The sequence below is a fragment of the Aquarana catesbeiana genome, linkage group LG06 (genome assembly GCF_042186555.1).
Source record: "Aquarana catesbeiana isolate 2022-GZ linkage group LG06, ASM4218655v1, whole genome shotgun sequence".
In the NCBI taxonomy this organism is placed as follows: domain Eukaryota; kingdom Metazoa; phylum Chordata; class Amphibia; order Anura; family Ranidae; genus Aquarana; species Aquarana catesbeiana.
The window spans coordinates 326,726,558-326,748,599 of record NC_133329.1 but is presented as its reverse complement, the minus strand read 5'-3'; the positions used below and the strand labels follow the sequence as shown (position 1 = coordinate 326,748,599).

General features: G+C 37.8%; 1 protein-coding gene across 50 annotated transcripts in view; it reads right to left on the bottom strand.

Moving 5' to 3' along the window:
- The window catches only part of TTN (titin), a 348,879-nt gene that overhangs the window by 259,587 nt on the left and 67,250 nt on the right, over positions 1-22,042 (bottom strand). For all 50 annotated transcript variants that reach the window (XM_073633763.1, XM_073633783.1, XM_073633784.1 and 47 more), the window contains exons 22-40: positions 17,083-17,247; positions 16,826-16,994; positions 15,030-16,711; positions 14,662-14,943; positions 14,293-14,559; positions 13,935-14,207; positions 13,597-13,860; positions 11,952-12,212; positions 11,593-11,853; positions 9,943-10,206; positions 9,224-9,484; positions 8,712-8,972; positions 6,276-6,536; positions 5,955-6,096; positions 5,680-5,845; positions 5,265-5,496; positions 4,749-5,033; positions 3,717-3,842; positions 3,331-3,519 (exon numbers count right to left, since the gene is read on the bottom strand). In XM_073633763.1, coding sequence (XP_073489864.1) covers positions 3,331-3,519; positions 3,717-3,842; positions 4,749-5,033; positions 5,265-5,496; positions 5,680-5,845; positions 5,955-6,096; positions 6,276-6,536; positions 8,712-8,972; positions 9,224-9,484; positions 9,943-10,206; positions 11,593-11,853; positions 11,952-12,212; positions 13,597-13,860; positions 13,935-14,207; positions 14,293-14,559; positions 14,662-14,943; positions 15,030-16,711; positions 16,826-16,994; positions 17,083-17,247 — 5,811 coding nt within the window. The remainder of the gene's footprint in view (positions 1-3,330; positions 3,520-3,716; positions 3,843-4,748; positions 5,034-5,264; positions 5,497-5,679; positions 5,846-5,954; positions 6,097-6,275; positions 6,537-8,711; positions 8,973-9,223; positions 9,485-9,942; positions 10,207-11,592; positions 11,854-11,951; positions 12,213-13,596; positions 13,861-13,934; positions 14,208-14,292; positions 14,560-14,661; positions 14,944-15,029; positions 16,712-16,825; positions 16,995-17,082; positions 17,248-22,042) is intronic.

Sequence of the window (22,042 nt, the reverse complement as noted above, 5' to 3'; positions counted from 1 at the left end):
GCAAGAATAAATTTATGAAAGTGTTAGTTATGATGGTTTGGGAATACAATGCATACTAGTACAGACAAAGATTGACTAGATTGGCTGTTTCTGGCAGTGGTTAGTATTGTAAATTTGTATATAAAAAGGAATCAATGGTTCCTAATATTTCCATTTGCTGTTGTTACTTTGTGTATATTCAATGTAAAGTCAAGTTATAAGCATATGACTGGCCATTTTTTAACTTACATGTATAATACTTATGAAAAAATAAATAAATGGCTAAATTGTGTGAAGGAGCTACTGTTGTTTTTTTTAACTCAGGCTCCTATGGGAAAAGAATAAGTAACTGAGAAATAAAACTTTAAAAAAATAATAGATATATGCAGTATATACAGATAAATAAATAGCTAATCTAACTTTATCATTATAAAATATATTCAAAAAGTATTGGAGCTCAAAGAAATTTAGTCTTTAGTCCAAAGCTATATTAAAAAAAATGAAAACATGATTCTTTAGTAAGTTTTGGCCCTAACTGTAACAACAGTCTAAGTAAGTTAAATATTTGCCATGCAGTAATCAGCTAATGCTAAAGGAATTAGACATGTTTAGTTAATGCTACAGCTTTTGTATTCTACAAATAAATGAAGTTAGAGGGGCCTCCTCTGTACAGATCTTTTGGGTTTGATAATTATTTGGTATTTCATTGTAAGAATGACCAAACAAAGTCAATCAAGGTGAAAAGAAACCATCATACTTCTTATTTGGAGCATACTAAAACAGCAATATTAAAATAGCCACCTTCTACGGTTAGTACTGCAGTAGTTGTCTTCTCTCCAAAGGCATTAGAAACTGTACAACTGTATGTGCCTTGATCTGTCAACTGAACATTCTCTATAGTAAGTAACATAACATTCCCATTTTGAGATGTTTTCACTCTTGTTGTGTCTTCTATGGTTTGGTTTTCATGTTTCCAGGTAACTTCCAAATTGCCTTCTTGCACAGCACAGATAAACTGGGCTACTTCTCCAACCTTCACAGTCATGTCATGGAGTTTCAGCAGTATCTTCGGTGCTTCATCACTGTCTTCTTGCACCTCAGCTTCAGTTTCAGAAACCTGTACTTTTGAAGTTTGGGTGATGGTCTCTTTAAAGTTTTCTTCTTTTTTCATTGAGGATGATGCAGTTACAGTAGAGATTTCAGAAACGCTTTCAAAAACCTGTGCAGCTTCTGCTTGAACTGATTTAAATTCTTTTAAATATACTGTGGCTTCTGATACTGACTGAGTGCTGACAGATTCTGTTACACTTTTCGCAGAACTTGTAAAGCTTTGACTAACTACGGATTGCACTGTGTAATCAAGTAAAACAAAAAAAAAAGAAAATTAACAACTAAATTGTCCATTGGTCCTTATGATAAAAACAAATAGGTTGATCAAGAAGACGTAAACAGATCACTTGAGAATAACGCATGCCAACTTGCATGCTGGTTTACAAAAAATGACAAAGGATGAAGAATTGGAAATTCATGCTGACACAGAAGGTTGCATCTTCTTTCGTTGTCGCTTTCCAAAATTCTGACAAAGAATGTTCTTTATTGATCCAAAGTAAGAGTGACACCTGCTTGACTACTGGATTGAAATAATTTGGATATGTTAGATAATTTAACTAAAGTTGGCTCATAGGGTTAACTTTACTGCACCGTAGGTTCAAATTAAAAATGTTTTCCAACAACATTGCAGTGATATGCTTTAGGTAATGTTCTAGATACTTTTAAATACTAATGCAGGTAAAGTAAATTTGTGAAGTGAAGAGATTAAAAAATGTCCTGTAGTACAACTGGTAATATGTAGGTGATAAACTTAGCAAAACAAGAGGTGAAGTAGTGCAAGTAAAATGGAAAACTTCCCAAAACAGGAGGTGAACAAAATAGAGTGGAAAATGTTAGTAAGAGTGTATACAACAGTGTCAAAATAAACTGCACTAGAAGGCAGGGCTTTACCTTCAGAAGTTACTGTTAAGGTAGCTGCACAGGAGACTTCACCAGCACTATTTCTTGCTTTGCAAGTATAAACCCCAGCATGCTCTATGAATGCATCAACTATAATAAGTATAGCAGTATTTGTAGACTCATCAAAATGAAAGACAATATTTTTGGATGAAAGAATGGCCTTTTGGTTGTGAAACCACCGAATTTCTGGCTTTGGCAAGCTGGAAACACTTGCTACAAAACGTACTGTTTCCCCACTCTGTACAGCACAACTAGAAATAGGCTGGATGAAGACAGGAATTTGAGCAACCACTTCCTTCTTAAATGACCCAGGCGAAGAAATCTGCCACTGGGGATCGGTTGTTATATCCACATAATGTTTAAGGCCTAAAAAGAAGCATGTCAAACTTTATTTGAAACATTAGCTTTTATGAATGTGTAAATTATTGCAGCAAGATGGACTAATATGTATGTAAACTATTATGACTGAGGCAACTCTAGTATACCAAATTACAATCATACAAAGTATGTTTAGGCAAACATAGCTAAAAATTTTGATCCAGAGTACAGAAAATAGTCCAGTTCTAAGGGATTCAAAAAAACATTAGACTTTTCATGAAATAATAAGCTACCAGCAATCATTACAAAATGCATTGATGTATTTTGCATGTTTGTGCTTACTGATAAGGGGCCTTACGTTTAAGTAAAAATGTGTGAAAACGGTGAAGGTGATTTGTGATGATTGTTGTATAACTTAAAACTTCAATAAAAACCTGCGCATTTCCAAAATCTCATCACACTGGAATGTTTTTTCTGCACCATGGGGTGCTCTGCAATCAGGCAAAGACTGAGGTCTGAATGGATGTCAGAGAGGAGATATGCAAAGTTTTCCCATGCAGTAGCAGCATATGAGTTGAATTGATCTAAAAATGTTGATGTTGAGACTAATGATGGAATTTCCTTTAACATTTTCTTATGTTTTTTTTTTTAGCAAATCATTTATAAATGAGTTCTACGTTTGCCTTTTTGTTTTGGCTTTTGTGTGACACAGAAAGACTGCACCTTTGATATATACAATAAAGAAGATGTAATTAAATGAGGGATAAGAGTGCATAGCAGAGAAAAGAAAAGAAAGGAAAATGAAATGACAGTGGACAAGGAAAGTAACAATGACAATGGAGAAGGAAAATGATGTGACTATTCCATATTCTGGACAAGAATATGTATACTTTAACTAAAGACAAAGATTCCATTAGTGGACTTGGTTGTCAATGAAAGACAAAGACTATATTAGCACAAGTTGTTAAATGGTCTACATATATATTGTATATATTACACTAATAACACTTGTTATGTATTTACCTTCCAGTCTGAGATTTGCAGTGCAAGACACTTGACCAAGAGAATTGCTTGCAGCAAAAATGTAGGTGCCTTCATCTTCAGCATAGGCTTCTGCAATCTCAAGTTGATATGTGTCTTCAAACTGAGTCATTTTAAAGAAGCGAGATGGCTTGATCTCTTTGTCTTTGCTGTACCAGGAGACCTTCAAATCTGTGTTATGGCAAAAGAAGAGAGCATGTGATTACCTTACAAAAGATATAAGACTTTAGCAAGTAATAATCTTATAATGCAATTCATAAGTAACTTGTAATACCTCCTCATGAATTCTGAAGTAAATGCATCACTCACCACATAATAAAGTTATAATTATAAGGTATTATTATTCTGTTACTAAATATTGAACAAACCTGTGCCAGAGACACGACACTGGAAGATTGCAGGCTGTCCTTCAGCAGTGATTGTATCCCGAAGAGGTGTAATGATCTCGGGAGGGTAAGCTGGTGCCTCTAGATCTGGGGACACTACTTCTGGAACTAAAATAAATGAGTCAAAATTATTCACAACATATATACTGTTAAGTCAAGTGTATACATCTTTGCATTTCTGATAACATGTAACAGATATTTTTTGTCAAGCTTGATTTTATAATGTAAGAGACCACCACTATAATGCTATTTATGTCATTATAAGAACAGAACAAATAAAAAAGACCAGTCACATGCTGATAAAAAAAGGGAAAAGAGGGACTTCCTCAAGGCTAAGTTTACCTTTTACAGCTCAAGCAGACTTTGTTAAACCTGCATTTTTGTCCCCCAAGCAGACTTACCAAAATACTCCATTGTTGACATCCTTACATTCTGGATTCTGCAGGACACAGCAGCCATTGGCACTCACATATACCAATGCAGGAGCAAGAGTGCTTCCTTTTTCAAAAGCCAAGCATGCACAGTGAGTGCTCACTCTCCATCTCTCTCCAAAGCTGAGCTCAGCTGATGCTGGTATAGGCAGAGAGAACAAGCATTGTGCATGTACAGCTTTTGAAACAGCAAGTGCATTTGCTCCTCGGATGCTAGAAGGAAGTGTCCTGCAATTAACCCAGGATGTAAGGATATCAACAATGCAATCTACATGAGGGGCAGAAATGGCCTAGAGGTATAGCATCTGCATCTATGTTTTAACAAATGCATCTAACTCTATTTTAACAAACCTCACAGCACATTTAAAAGTACAGGGGCCGCCTTTTTGCATCTTTCAGTTTCTGTAAAAGGTGAACTTTATAACCCACTACAACCAAACCACATTAACCAGGGTCTGATAAGAATGGCTTTAGGGATGTCCTAATTCAAGCCAAAATCTACAACAACTAGGATAAAAATACATACCAAAAATATAAACTGGTGAGTATATATTTTAATCTATAATTTTCAAATGTACGATACCTTCCACTGTAAGCGTTGCAGAGGTGCTGGCCATTCCAGAATCATTGCTGGCTTCACATGTGTACAGAGCAGCATCCTCAGGGAAAGCCTCAATGAGCAATAGTGTATATTCTTGCCCGTCATGAAGGAACTTGCACTTAAAACCAGGAGACAGCTTTGTTGAATCTTTGAACCAAGCAACGGTTGGTTGTGGCTTACCAGACACTACGGTACAGAAGCGAGCTGGTTTGCCAGATTCCACTTGCACATCCTCCAGCTTTTGTATTATAACAGGAGGCTCTGGAGCTGTTAACAAGAGAAAACCTCTGTTAATGGGTCTTAAAGTGCATCATTAAGTGAACAACTGACACTACTATTATTGTTTTAAATGATTTATTTAGCAAAGTTGAATGCTTCTTCATTGACCTTAACATTTATTCTTAGGAACCATACCTTTCAATAGCCTAACAAAAATTTTTTATTTCGCTTATAAAAACTAAGATGAATATTCATTTTTGAGATACATTAATTACTCACCATTCACATACAGTGTTACAGAGCTCCTATTTCTTCCAGCCAAGAAAGTGTATTCTCCACTGTCACTAATCCTGGTTTCGGTGATGCTTATGCGATGCACTCGTCTTTCCACAATGTACTCATACCGTTCTTCAACATGGAAGTTGATATCGATGCCATCCTTTAACCAGCGGCCATCTACATCATCCTCATTGACCTCAAACTCAACCACAGCTCTCTGTCTCTCAACAGCCTGAAAACAATAAAATTTAACTAAATATCAAAAGCATTCTAAAAAAAAAAAAAAAGTTTGTTACAGCTTTGCAATCGCTAGAAAATGTGACTTTTAACATTAAAGTATTATCTTGTGTCATGTGGACAAAGCACTGTTTTTTTAGGTAATATAATATTGATAAATGCCTATGAAAACAATTACCTGAACTTCTCTGCGAGTGGATATGATGCGGACATCACGGCCTTCAACATGTAAGTTGGCTGTGGACATGTTTCCACCAGCAACCACAGAGTACTGCCCAGCGTCAGACATGCGAGCAGAGGGAATCACAAGACGGTGAACATATCTTTCACTCTGAATCTTCACCCTGAATATAAAAAATAAATATAAATAAAATTTTACTGCACTGACCCTGTTAAACAGTAATTGTTTTATTACCACAGAATGGTAATCAAATGTGGAAAGAAGGCAGATACCTGTCAGTAATCTGAAGTTCTTGGCCATCTTTCATCCACTGAACAAGCAAGTCAGGTTCAGAAATTTCACACTCAAATGTTGCTCTCTTCTTTTCAAGAACTTTAATTTCCTTAATTGGTTTCCTGAATTCAATATGACGAGCTAGAGAGCAACAGAGAAGAAGAATTAATTTTCAAAATAGTTGATGTTTGTGGGTAAAGTGAAGCAAGATCATAGACAGTTAGTCATTTGTTTTGCTTATTAGTTTACTAATATTGATCATAATTTATAAAAAGAAAGATACAATGTTTAAAAGTTTTACATTTGTAAAAATAGCATACCTTCAACATATAAGGTAGCTTTAGAGACTGCATTTCCAGCAACAAAGCTGTATTCTGCAGCATCACCAAAGTGAACATTTCTAATAGTAAGAGAATGAGAATATTGTTTGGCTTTTATCTGGCAGCGGTCTGTAGATTTGATTTCAACACCATTCTTCAACCATTTATAAGTGATGCCTTCATGGTTTACAGTCACTTCAAAGGTAATGGTATCTTTTTCTTCAGCATTGATGTCTTTCAACATGGATGTAATCAGAATTGCTGTAAAAGTCAAGTAGAGATTTCGTTTTAGCATCAAATCTCATTAATTCAATTCAAATAACACTTTTTGGTTCACATTAAGGTGTCCATTTATGAATCAGTGAAAAAAATTCGTTCTCCTCTGGATTCCAGTTTATGAAGCTTTGTAGATCGCTTCTCCTTTGGAGGAGTAAAGTGATCTACAAACGCTTCAAACAGTGGAGAACAGCCCCTGATACTGGAATCTCGTGAGACTTTATGAGATTACATTACCAGAAATTAACAGAAACAACGAGATGTCAGTTTATTAAGCAGTGATAAATTATCACTGCTCAATACACGGACAGATGGCGTGGTTAATGTGAATAAAATAAAGAGTCCCCCTACATTATATATATATATATATATATATATATATATATATATATACACATACACACATTATATATATGTATATACATGTATACACATAAATATGACAGGGGGGCATGGTTACTGTCTTGGGGGGTCTGAACGAGGTATAAGGAAGTTAATAATCTTCCTCCTTCCTCCTCAGATCCCCCGGGATTCTCTCTTCACTCCCTGATTCTCCACCTCTGAGCTGGTGAATCGGGGAGGATGAATTCTGACACAGATTGCCAGTGAAGCGCTGAGATCGCAGCTTCATAAACTGTCCGTTTCTGTGTCAGTCAATGAGGATTCTCAGTGTGCGGAGATCATCGACGGGAGAACATGTTCAAACTTGTTCTCCCCCATTATATCTGTTTCATAAACTGTGTATGGACTGTGATCAGTGGCGACCCTCAGGATCACTGATGTTCACTGCTTCATAAACAGACACCTAAGCCAGGTACACACTACAGTTGCACAAAAAAAACTGATAGCTCGGGTCGGAGTAGCTGTACTAACAATGTAAGGTTGGTCCAGCGATCTCCCCCACTGAGCTGTTGTGTTCTGAAAGGGGGGCGGCCCCCCACCAGAACACTCCGATCAGCACTCTCTGCTATTGGCTGAGAGCACTAATCAGGAGTCGGTTGGATGCTGGTTTTCCGAACGGCCAACTTCTGTCGGACAGACTGACATACACACGGGCCGAATGTTGGCTGTGTTTTTTTTAACCAGCTGTTGTCTCCTGACATTTGGCCCGTGTATACGGGGCTTTAGTGTAAACGCTAAAAGCATGAGCTCACCAGTTTTCATGAACCCACCCTCTTTAAGCAGCCAAACTGGTTAGGTATTCATATTAAAGCTAAACTCCAGTCACATACAAACACCCATTAATCCGGTTATGTATTCTCGAAAATAAAATTCTCTAAAATATCATTAGTTTTCTTTTACCTAAAAGTAACCTAAGCACATTAATCTATCTTGATAGCAGCTTCTTGTAATGCCTTAGCAAAAAGAATGTGACTAGAAGAGGAAGGGGCAGCACTTTAAGCCAGTCAGGGCTCTTTTTTGCTTTGCACAAAACAGCTTACAGGAGATAACAAAAAGAGGATAACCTCATCAGTGTGTGTTCTTCTCTTTCATTAAATACCATAGACTGGGTGGGTACGGGACTTTGCTTTATTGCCCAGCTGGTTTACAATCTTGCTATACTGCTGTCTGCAGCAGCACCTATATCACAAGACTGGCTGAACAGAATAACAAATACTTTAATAGGTAAAGCAATTCAGGTACTGCATATGCATTCAACTGTATGTCTATTTGTTTACCTAAAGTTTAGCTTAATATATATTTTTTTTTATCACTTTGTGACCTCCATAATTTGATAAAAAAAGTTTGCCTTTATCCGAGTACGATAGTTAGCTGTATTTGACTTCTATACTTTTAAGTAAGACCCAGACCATGCATGCTATAAATCAGTATTAGAATATAATTTTTTATCTTTATATCTGCTTCTGGCCAGTGACTCAGACAATGCAAAGCATCAGTATGACTTCTAGGAACTAGCATTTTCAAAAGAAGCCCAGCAATGGCAACCTACATAATTTTTTCATGGTTAGTGCACTAAAATTCTGTTTCATTCACAAACAACAAATCTAATAAATAATGATAATGGTAGTAACAAATGTTTAAGAGTATCATTATGGCCATTAGAATACATTTTAGTATTTGGTTCCTTGAAAGGATATTGTGAAATTGTATAAGTATGTAACTAAAATGGACATTAGTTTCCTTTCAAATCATACATACGTTTCACAGTAAGAGTTGCGCTGACTTTGTCATTTCCACAAACAAAGGTGTACTCAGCAGAATCTTCACTACTTGTGTTCATGATGATCAATTGATGAAGTTTACCCTGAACCACAATCTTAAACTTCTCGCTCATTTCAATTTCAACTCCATTTTTCAGCCATATGGATGGAACATTGAAATGAGACACCTCACACTGAAATGAGGCTGTTTTGGTTTCAGGGACTTCAATGTTCTTCATAGTCTTTGTAATATGTAATGCTAAATGAGAAAAATAAAATGAATTCATTTAACATGGCAGAAAGTTCTAGAAGTCAGTTTCACTTACACAGAATATTTGAGAATGCCATACAAGGGCAATATTCCTGCAGCAAAAGGCAGCACAAAAAGGGTATGAACTAAAGACCTTTATCCCCACATACATGGAACATTTGGCTTTTTAAAGGTATATGTTACTAAAGCTAGCATATTAGAGAAATTGTGACAGAATATCATAACTAAAATGTGCTTACTCTCTACAAAAAGTTTAGCTTTGCATTCCAGCTGTCCGACCACTGCAGTGTATTCTCCTGCATCTTCAGCAGTTACGTTCTGGAAAATGAGTTTGTGGACTTTACGTTCTGATACAATCTGATGCTTATCACTTGGTTTCAACTCCACATTCTTGAAAAGCCATTTCACTGGCACAGTGTCATGGGAAACACTGAGTTCAAATGTAGCTGGTGTATTTTCTAGAGCTGTCACATCCTTGGGTTTTTTAATGATTTTAACAGCTGCAAAATAAAATATAAAGCTTAATTATGGCATGCACTAACAATTATTTTTTGAGTCTTTTACATGGCATATTCATGCAGACAAATGAATAGACTGAATTAATTTCATCAGACTGTGCTGTTCTATTGGTAAAAATGATCTTGAATTTTAAAAAGAATTCCAAGAAGTATGGAATCTCCTGTTTGATTGTAACCCTTTCAAAATAGTAATCTGAAAAGATTTCACTCTCCTCAGCATCAATTAGATAATGGTGGCATCCCTTCTGGTTGCATTCCTTACATAAATTGGAGGACTGGAATACAACCGATATGTTTTGGTTTACAGTCATTCAACACACCCTATTAAGTAGTAGGTGATATCTGCAACTGCAAATCCCTTCTCTGAAGTCGAGATAGAGATCTAACAGATAGGACATTTAAATTTTTTCAGAACACCCCCTTGAACTTCAGTGACTTACTTTCAACGTGAAGTCTTGCATTTGCTCCAATTTTGCCAAGCTTGAAGCTGTAAACGGACTCATCTGGAACAACACAATTTTTGACTCTTAAAGTGTGCACCGTTCCATCAACTGTGATTTCATACTTGTCATTGGATTCCAGTTCAATTCCATTTTTAATCCACTGGGCGCCTTTAACATCAGGGTGAGTAAGTTCCACACTGAATATAGCATCTTGTGTCTCTGTCACAGTCTGGTTTTTAAGTGTCTTCTTGATTTTGACAGCTAGAATATATCATACAATAGTAATTTATAAAATGAACATCTAATGCAAATGTTCTGATCATTGAAATCCATAAAATTGTCTTGCCCTACTGTTATCTTCTTCCCTTAAACATATATAATTTACACATTGAGACTTGATAAATTATGTTATGTACACTATATTGCTAGGGCCACATTTTAAATCACATGCTTTTCTAGGTGCACCCTATGGCTATGGCCTTATTTGTTCAGTCAGCCACTTCAAAGTACCATGTATACTATGTATGCATGTATTTTACATTTTATAAATGTATAAAAAGTTAATGGAAATGTATAGCGTATTATGATCTATTTTCTATGCCTACGTATTATGCGCAGGACAAACAGAAATAGGTAATTAATTCATTAATTTATTAATTTGTTGTTAATTTATTTAAGTTTTTATTTTTAAAATGGTACATATGATATATTTCATATGACCTTTTATATTTATAACGTCCAGCTGGCAGATACAGCTCTAGACTCAAGTTCACATGTTTACCAGGCAAATTTTAATTCTTGTCAGACGCGTAATGTGTATATGCTCCCAGCACATTGATCAAGCTGTTACCAACAGCCCTTTGCCACTACTCCTGATCCAGAGCATATCGGACAGACTCCTGTCATGAGAGCCAACCACTGCAGTCACATGATATTGAAATAAAGGTAATAAATCCCACTGGTGTTAAGGGTTTAATAAAAATGCCTAATGTTTACAGAGCTTAATGCTTGATGATAAGATTACACACAGAGCTAAATGAGTCAGTGGCGTAAGTTTTCCCACCTCTCTTCTTACTAGATTTTGCTCTGTACAGAGTAATAATACAATGAAAAAAGAGACAGTGATTGCTCTGACCCATGTTTAGAAAGCCCACAATGCCTCGGCTACCTTGTTGATCCTGCCAGTAGCATATGCTTGACTCAAAGATTAAGCCATGCATGTGTAAGTACACGCGGCTGGTACAGTGAAACTGTGATTGACTCATTAAATCAGTTTGATAGCTGTTTTCCTATGGGTGTGCCCTGTATTCATTTATTTGCAAAATAATAAAGTGTTTAAAAAATATGTACTTAGTTCTTATCACAATAGACAAGTTTTACCCTATTTGTTTTAATATGTTTGTATATGTTTTGCTTCGCTAAATGCACAACAATACTTTATACCTTTTTTACTTTTCTATTTTCTGTTTTATTTTGTTTTGATATTTAAAAGTGAAATAAGGAATTAAAAAAATATATGAACTTGGAAAAAATAAATAAAACAAAGCTTATCAATTCTTACCTAATAATCTAATTAACTTTTCCTGAAAACTCACATGAGAATGAAATCATAAAAATAACAAAACAATGGACAATTAACATACTTACCCTCAACCTTCAACTTTGCAGAAGTCTTTGAGGTTGCTACTTGGTAGGTGTATTCGCCTATATCTTCAAGCTTGCTAATAGGAATTACAAGCTGTCTTTTTCTTCCTATAGATTCACTTTTGATGCTGTCGGTGAAACTTATCGGCTTTCCTTCTCTCAGCCATTGTCCTTTAGAGTCTGGGTTAGCCACCTCACACTCAAAAACAGCTTTCTGAGATTCAGCTACTGTGAGATCCACGAGTGGCTTGCTTATAGCTCCACCTATAGAAGCAATAAGGAAGAGAAAAAAGTTCATCAACTCTGAGGTTAAGTGAATGTATACACTGCGTTGGCCTATAGTTCTAGAATTCTGTCAATACCTGAAACAGTAAGTTTCCCACTAGTTTGCTGTTCTCCAGCAAAGAAGGTATATTGGCCTTCTTCATCCTTCATCATGTCTGTAATTGTCAGAGTGTAAATCTTGCCCTTGGACACAATCTTGTATTTAGGGCTTGGTTTGAGTTCTTCATTTTTGAAAAGCCACAAGGCATCAATTCCAGAATGGGACAGTTCAACTTCCAGGGTGACATTTTGTGTCTCAGTGCATGTTTGGTCACTCAGTCCTCTGATAATGGTAATTTCTTAACAAAAATAAAGGGCAGGGTTAATGTATTACTTACAAACTGGAAAAATGGGAAACAAGGAGGACGCTTTCTATTAAAAAAGCACAAAATGTGAAATTCTGGAATTTATTCTAACAAAATAGGGACTTAGTGTCATTAGGCATGAGTTAAGGAAATACAGTATTTGCATGCAGAATAGAAACCTGGCAGTTTGTACTGAAAATAAAAAAAAAACATTTTGGAATGAATGGTAACTATGGGTAACACTTGTTTGCCATGCTTTAACCACTTGCCGCCAAATCACGAACCTGTACATCATTTGGCTTCAAGTGGTTGTACTGGAGTGAAGCCTGCAGCTGCAGGCATCACCCTGGCACTGTTTGTTGGAGCTGACGGTCTGTTTTCTTGTGAGAACAACCAATGCGGCTAAGCAGTCGCTCAACTGTTATTACAAGCAGTGGGAGAGGACAACCCCCCCTCCTGCCGCCTTCCGCCGCTCGCCCGGGCTCTACCATAACACTGGGAGCCACCATCCGGCACATCTGCCAGTTGTCCAGAGATCTGAACAAAGGTTTGGGGTCTTATAGATCCCAGATCCCTCCATAAAGAGTAGCTGTTACTGCATATTACTGTCAGAAGGGATGTTTACATTCCTTCTGACAGCAATAAAAGTGATCAAATAAAAAAAATGTAAAGGGCCCCATGAGTAAATCGCGCCCGCAAATATAAACAGTGTTCAAACCACACATCTGAGGTACCGCCACGATTGTTAGAGCGAGAGCAATAATTCTTGCGCAAGACCTCCTCTGTAACATTAAACAGGTAACCGTTAAAAATGTTTAAAGTGTTGCCTATGGAGATTTTTAAGTTTGTCGCCATTCCACGAGTGTGCACAATTTTAAAACATGACATCTTAGGTATCTATTTACTATGCGTAACATAATCTTTCACATTCTATAAAAAAAATTGGGCTAACTTTACTGTTTTTTCTTTTTTTATTCATTAAAATGTATTTTTTCTAAAAAAAAAAAATTGTGTTTGAAAGACAGCTGCACAAATACAGTGTGGCATAAAATATTGCAACGCCTGCCATTTTATTCTCTAGGGTCTCTGTTAAAAAAAAAAAAAAAAAAAAAAAAAATATATATATATATATATATATATATATATATATATAATGTTTGAAGGTTCTAAGTAACTTTCTAGCAAAAAATACTGATTTTAACTTGTAAGCAACAAATCTCAGAAAAAGTATTTAACCACTTGAACATGGTCTTCAAGTGGTTAAATACTCGCTTAGTAGGAGTCTGATTTTATAAAGTTGAAATGTATATGGGATTGCCAGTAAATCTTGAATAGATATAATTAATTTATTATTTTACTTGTCCACAAAAAGACTTACTTTCCACAGTAAGGTTGCAGCTAGTTTCTACTTTTCCAATTATAAGTTTGACTTGTCCTTCATCAGAAGCATGGACTCTTGAGAATACAAGTCGTTGCTTGGCTCCTTTGGCAATAGCTTGCACACGATCATCAGGTTTGACAAGAACATCATTTATAGACCATTTAGAGGAGGTCATATCAGGAACTGAAACTTTACATTCAAGTACAGCCTTTGTTCCTTCTATGGCATGAACATCTTTCAGAGGGATGACAATCTCAACACCTTTAAAGGGAAAGACAACAGTCAGTAGAAGAAGGGATACCATAGTAATATTTCCTTTGGACTTTTACACTTACTGTAAACAGACAGCCGCCCAGATGTGGAAAGATCAAGACCTGGGACTGTGAAAGTATATTTTCCAACATCATCAGCAGTAGCATCTTCAATAAGTAACATGTGAGACTGTTTGTCAATTACAATATGGATGCGATCACTAGGTTTGATCTCCTCTCCATCTTTAAGCCAGACGCCTTCTGCATTTTCAAGGGACAGTTTGACCTCAAGTTGAGCAATGTCACCTTCGCATACTTTCTGGTCTGAAAGTCCTTGCAGAATTGATATAGGACGAGCTATGGATAAGAAAAAAGAACCATTAGAACTAGCTGGCATCTATGGCAATAAAAAGTACTTAAATCTGTAACACAAACTACTTACGTTTCACTTTGAGCTGTGCAGTAGTCTTCTTCCCAGCAACCACAAAGCTATATTTTCCTTGATCTTCCTTTGTAACATCTTTAACAGTAAGAACATGGCGCCCTCTGCGGGAGGTAATCACATATTTGCTGTTGGACTTTATCTCAGTATCACCATGATACCATTTACCCTCTGTGTCTTCAAGAGAAACAATGCATTCCAGTTCTCCGCTTAGTGTTTCTGAAACTTCAATGTCCTCAAGCTCTCTAGTAAACTCAACAGGGGTACCTGCAGTACAAAGACACATGTTCAATTTCATGGCTTAAAAGCATCCTATGTTATCAATTTCTTTAAGCAGTTTAGTTAGGTTAAAATAATGGTTTCTCTTACCTTCAACTATAAGTTTGGCAGTTGTTCTCACAGATTCATCTTCTTTAAGGACACAGCTGTAATCCTCATTATCTGACATATCAATTGTGAGCACAGAAAGGAAGTGGACCTTCCTGTCAGAATGCATTCTATACTTATCACCAGAGTGAATCTCCACGCCATTCTTGTACCATTTCACTTTTATAAATGGCTCTGATGTTTCACACTCAAAGGTGGCCATAGTGTCTTTTTCTTTTGCTGTTAGATCTTGTAAGTCTTGTGTGAACGTTATCAACTGTTTACCTTCAGGTAGAAAAAAGATGTCATACCACAGACCAGACCCCAAACTCTAATGTTAATAATATAATTAACACTTAGATAAATCTTACCTTGTACTAGCAAAAATGCATGGCTTGAGGTTTCTCCAGCTACATTGATGGCCTTCACCATGATGCTTGCAGAGTCTTCAGCCACAACATCTCTAATGACTAGTTCACACACATTATCTTCTGGCCAGTACCAGTAGATACGATCAGATCTTTCAACTTTGACACCATTTTTAAACCACTGGCATTCTGGGTCTGGTTTTCCCACAACCCGAACACGAAAATGAGCTTCTGCACCTTGGGCAACGGTTTGACTTTGAATTCTCTCAAAAATCTTAGGTGCTTCCATACTTGGGGAAAGCTCAATTCTGTCTGGTTTGAAAGTTGGAATAGTGATTTTGCCTTCAGCTTCAAGGGCTTTCTTTTCTTCCTCAGTTAGTTCTTTAGTAAAATGAAGAAGGTCATCTTTTGTCTTTTTAAGCATGTCTTCATATGCTTCATCTTTTCTGCGAGATTTTTGTTCAACTGCGGTAATAGCTTCATAGTACCCTTCTTCGGTTCTACGCTTAAATTTACTGCGCAGTTCTTCTGATTCTTCGGATACCTTATCATGGGTAACTCTTTCAGCCCTTTTAAGTTTTACAAATTCTTTTGACCCTGGTTCAGTCACTTTTTTAACTTCAAATGGAAGTTTTCCTGCCTCAGTTGCAGGAGGAGCAACTTTTGGCTCATGTGTTCTTCTAAGAACTGATCTGAAATCTTCTTTCTGTTGAATTTCTAGTTTCACAACATGTTCAGTAACACCTTCAGGGTTTTCAGCTGTGACCTTCACCTCACCAGAATCATAGGATTTACAGTCAACAATTTCAATGCAGTATATGCCATCATAGCGGAGTCTGAATCTTTTGCTTTTACGGATTAGCTGTCCATTAAGGTACCAGTTTACTTTTGGTTGAGGGTATCCAGTAACACGGCAACGGAAACGTGCAATTTCTCCTTCATAAACTCTTGCGGGTTCAGGGAATAAAACAATTTCTGGTTTTTGTTTTTCCTTTACATCTTCTGTGACTCCTGCAAGTGCACCTTCATGGGCTAGCCTTTCCAGCTCTTCAATTTTCTGCATACCTCGCCTGCCTTCTGGCAACTGAGACTCTTCAACAAGACTTTTCTCATCTTTTACAATTAAAGTTGCAGAGGTGTGGTCTGTTCCATATTTGTTAGTTGCCCTACATGTAATAACACCACTGTCTCTAGGGTAGGCTACCTCAAAATCAAGACTACAGTATCCAAATTCATTCACCATACGAAGCCTGTTGGCAGCCGCCAATGGCTTCCCATCATGGAGCCATTCAACAACCATAGTTGGGTCTCCAATTGGTGTAAGACGGCATTCAAAGTGTGATGGTCCAAAACGTTTTAGCCTTACTGAAGTCAGCTTTTTCTTAAAGAATGGTTTCTGTTGCTTTTCTTTGTCATATAGATCTCCTTCTTCCCACTGTTCTTGGCCATAACGTAGATGAAGTGGCTCTAGCTCTGGTGCTGCAATCTCCTTAGCTTTGTAGGTGCCCTTAGGAATGATTAGCTTTCTTTCAGGTTCAGGTTCAGCAAACTCAACTTCTACATTGACTTTGCATCTAGTAGTGTCACGTCCAGCTTTGTTAATGGCAGTGGCAGTATACCATGCAGAATCCCGTGCAATTGTAGATTCAATCTTAAGTGCTGCTTGTCCTTTAGCTCCTTCAATTCTGTAATGAATAGAAGAGAGTTCATGTTGTAAGAATCATTCTTTTGTGTTCTCTATATTATAAAGGCCAGTATATATTATATTGATCAATAAAGCATATGACTTTTGTACTTACTTTATATTAGGAAATTTGTGAGGAGCAACAATGTCACTGTTTTTCAGCCACACAATATCTGGGTTGGGGTTACCAACAGCTTTTACTGACATTTCCAGTTTAGAGCCTTCTTTTACACTCATATTCTTCAGTTTCTCCACAAACTGTGGTCTTTGCAAGTGTTCCTTTGCTGCAGAAAAAAAAAACATTTTGCATTAGACTTTAGCAATCTCTTTACCATAAACTGAAGGTCATTTACAGTTCAGAAATAATCTTACCATCTACAGTCAATGTCATGGAGACTGAAGTTTTTCCAGCTCTGTTTTGAGCAATGACTGTCCATTCTCCAGAATCGGTTGGCATTGCTGGGACTACAATAAGGGATTGGGTTCCATCTTCCTTTATAACAATTTTATGTGTATAGTCGTTGATTATTTGCTGACCTAAAAAGTCAAAGCAAAATAATTAGTACATATATTTCAGGATTTCTTTCAATACCACCTCCATTATATACAGAATATATTTTTCTTTATCGTACATCACGGGACACAGAGCAACCATAATAATGACTATATGGGTTATACGCCACCTACTGGTGGATGGACACTGGAAGATAGTCAAACAGGAAGTCCACCCCTATATAACCCCTCCTACACAGAAAGGGCCCCATTTTTTTCGCCAGTGTCTGTAAGGTGGAATGGTCACTGATGTGATACCTGTGCTCTTGGAGCATACTTGGAGGTCTAGACAGTTCTATTTAGAATCATGGACTTCATTCGGATCCATTTGGAAAAGCTATCAGATAAAAAATGAATGGTACCCAAGCCTCATTGGAAGGAGAGAAGATTCCTTGAGGTTTGCCTGTAATGCAGCCTTACGGCGTTGGACTCTGCGTAATGGAACCCTGTGCAGTGTTTGTTCTGACCAAGGTGCTTTCCTGAAGGGTGCTATACTGGTCCAGGGGAGTGGACCCCACATTAAGGGGTACCCAGTCCCTGAAGGTCTTTTATGACAAAGCTCACCGTGATGGGTGAAGTTTGGACTCCTGTTATGTTCAGAGTCCTGCAGTGGGAATGGTAAGTCCTGCATTTTTGTAGTTTCTCTTTTTAAAAGAAGAAAAAAAAGAGAGAGATCTGACTGTCTGTTCTCCCAGTGGCCACTGGGGGCAGTGTGCTGTTTAATCATGCTGTGTACTTCTTAGTCATGTGGGCTGCTGCTTCTCCTCCAGCCACTAGAGGGCGCAAGCTCTCTATTTTCCTGCCTATTTTTATATAGGCAGGAAGTGGAAGGGCGACCATGTTAAGAAAGCCATGTGGTCGACAGCTTCCGCAGGGCCTCTTGAGACATAACACCAGCCCATGGATACTAGTGAAGTGTGAGTACTTGCTATGGGAGAAATGTGTGGCCAGACAAGTCATGATTATATACTGCATACTTACTGCTATATTCGGGGGGCCTGTACAACTGTAAGTCGATACACTCCTAGCAATGCACTTTAAAGTGTTGGGTCTCCAGAATACTGTGCATTTGGCACAAAAATAGTATGGGGCCTGGTGCAGTTGAACAGGTGCATACTTTCAAACTTCAGAATAAAGTGCATTTGGTCTGCAGGAGCTTACTTTTAGGCTGAAGCAGGAAAAGGCTGCATGACATGCACATGTGCTAAACTAGTAAAAACTAGTATGGGGCCAAGTGCAGTTGGGCAGGTGCAGCATAGTATACATGCATGCAAGCTTGTTGCCTAAACGCATTCTTGAATAAACACGTTTTGCATAGGTGTTGCATGCATGCATCCATACATACATACATACATGTGGCATAAGAAGATTGTGTTTTTGATCTGTATCAATTAGAGGATATTTATTTTTGCACTATATTCACTTTATTGGCCTTATATAATTTATTGCACATGCACAGTTGCACTTTAATATATGACAGAGTCAACATGATAAATATCCATCTAATATGCACTATTGATGCACCCTATACTGTTTGTTTACTTGGCTAATCTTGACTATAACTAGTATGGGATGGGCCTAGGTGCAGCATAGTATACATGCTTGCTTACTTGCATAGAACACAAGCCTGCATAGGCACATGTTCGCAGAGGGCCCCGCCTTGTGTCCCCCGCACCCGACAAGCAGGCAGCGCCCAGCATGCAGCCCCCCAAGGCTGGCCACAACGGCGCGTCTGCGTGGACGCATGTTGCGTAAATGCAGGTTTTTTTAAGCATATGTTTGTATAGACGTATGGGCATAAGTGTGTATGCATGTTGCATAGATATACATGTTTGCATGGATGCATGTTTGCATAAACACATGGTGCATAGACATGTTTGCACAGATGTCTATGATGAAACACGTTTCATAAACGCATGCTTGCTTATTCTGTTAATGCATGTCTCCATGGGCGTATTACGTAATTGCGTGTTTGCGTGGACACGCTTTCGTGTTTTGCCTACACGCATATTTGCTTAAGCACATACCTATATGCTTCCATAAACGCATATTGCTTAAACGCATACTGGCATGTTTTCATGTGTACTGCATACTTATATCCTTAGTTTAAACTGTATACATATGTGCTTAGTTGCATTAAACTGTATACATATGTGCTTAGTTACATTAAACTGTATACATATGTGCTTATTTGCCTAGGACTACATACATATCTGTTTATTTAACTAGGACTACATACAAACGTGCTTATTATCTTGAGCTGCATACATAGATGCATGAATGATGGCAAGAATACTTGTATACCTGCATGGTTGCATACCTGGGTACCTGCATACTTACATACTTACGGGGTTGTATAGCGGTAGACCAACATTGTCTAGGCCTGCATCCTTGTGGAACTGCGTATTAGTTTGTCTAATATAATCACCTTATTATGTATCTATTAGACTAGCTAAATGACTTAGAAGGGTGCCACTGCCCTCAGGTTCAGTGGTCTGGCAATGTTCACTTCTCCTGTTGGACCAATGGCATCAGTGTCATCTGAACCACTGTGGTGCCTGATCTCAGATCAAGCCTGGTTAGTACTTGGATGGGAGACTGCCCAGGTTTCCCTCCTAAGTGAAGGGAGCAGTCTCTGAGGTGGTTGCTCCTTCCTTAGCCGGTTCAGTCTTTGCCTTGCGTTGGGTCTTGGAGCAAAAGTTATGGGCTCATTATTGGAAAACAATTAAATGGTAGCAGCTCCAAAACTGAATAGAGACATGTAAAGGAAATTTGTATTTAATTGTATTCTATTTTGTATGTATTGCATGCTGCCCTCACTGTACACACAGCACTAATAATGTTTTCATTACATGTTTGCCTTCTTTCGAGTCCTGATTAGAATTAGTCTGCCTATGTTACGCCCCTTGTTACCATAAATGTACAATTGTAAGATTAATGTGATACCTACTTAATCATGTGTATAAAAACCTTCAATTGCCTCATAATAAAGCAGAACAGTTTATTGGAAAGATGCGGAGTGTATCTTTGGTGTCTGTTCCCTTCTGCAGTAGTTATAATTCATTTGGAACCACTAATCAATATGAGGATAGGAGTTGCCTATCTATAAAATGTCCAGGTCAGGACATGAGGTCTATCTTTAGATCTCAATCTGCTGGGCATCCTTCTGCTTCAGATAGGCTCGGTCTGTTCAGTGATGCCTTCTCTGCAAGAAGTAAATTGCAAAGCCCATAATCATCAGGAAACATAGCTTCATGTGGCGGGTTGTTTCCAGCCTCATTAAAGATTTCTGTAATTGCAGTGGAAAGTCGTCTGTTTTCTTTTTTGTGACCATCTTTCAGGCTGGCCCCAGCTTCTGAGGTTCACAAAGCTCCTAGCTCCGGTGCTGGATTTGCTAAAGATGCAGGGGGGTGTCAATCTCAGTATTCCTCAATAACCTTTGCTCAGGAAGCAGCTGGTCCAGATTTTCCTTCGATACATTTTGCAGTAGGAAGCTGTATCTATGTTGAAGCACATTCCTTATGTACATTCTTACTCCAGGTCTTGGAGAGGATCATTCTCTCTCTCTGTCTGGAACTTGAAGATCCAGGCATTGGATTGCCGGAGGGCTCTGTTCCCGGGGTATTGCACAGCTAAAGATTGGTGGTTGATGGTTCGGAATTTAGAAAGGTTGAATTCTTCATTTCAGGTATTGGCAGATAATAACCACTGATGCCAGTTTCTCCATTTGGTTTGAGGGTGGCTACAGTTCAGTGGACTTGGTCTCCACAGGAGAATATACTGCTCATAAATATCTTTGAGCTTTTGGCCAGTACGCCTTGCTCTGGATTATGGTACAAACCAGTTGTAGGTTCTATCTGGGAAAGCCTCTGCAGGGGCATATATATCAACCACTAGGGCGGCACCAGGAGTCATGCGGCTCAGGAAGGTGAACCACACAAAGCAGAAACCATACAGAACAGAAATGGGAATTCTTCAAAAAGACTGTTTGGGACCTCACTGCAAAGTATATTCCCATGGGCAATAAGTTTAAAAGGCTAAAAATAAAACCTATGTGGCTCACGGTCAAAGTTAGAAAAGCTATAAACAATAAGAAAAGAGCTTTTAAAAAATATAAAAATGAAGGAACACTAGTGTTGTTTAAATGTTACAAAGCATTTAACAGAATATGTAAAAAGGAAATCAAGGATGCAAAAATTCAAAATGAACGACAGATTGCAAAAGATAGTAGGACAAACCCCCAAAAATTCTTCAAATATATTAATAGTAAAAATGTCAGGTCTGAGCCTGTAGGCCCTTTACAAAATAATCTAGAGTGGGTGACTGGGGACAAGGAGAAGGCTAATTTATTAAATACTTTCTTCAGCTCTGTGTATACAAAAGAGCATGGGGGAGCTCATGTCCATAATGGGGGTGGTATTGACACAGCCCCGAATGATCCACAATGGCTCAAAAGTGATATGGTCCAGAAATATTTAGACAGAATAAAGGTGGATAAAGCTCCTGGACCTGCTGGCATCCACCCACGGATCCTAAAAGAATTGAGTTCTGTCATTTCAAAGCCATTGTATCTAATTTTTAGGGACTCATTGATGACAGGAATAGTACCACTGGATTGGTGCAGGGCGAACGTGGTGCCTATATTTAAAATGGAATCAAAGTCTTTACCAAGTAACTATAGACCTGTTAGTTTAACTTCTATAGTCGGGAAGATACTGGAGCATTTAATTAAAGACCACATAGATGAGTTCTTGCTGGAAAAAAACATTTTAAGCAACAG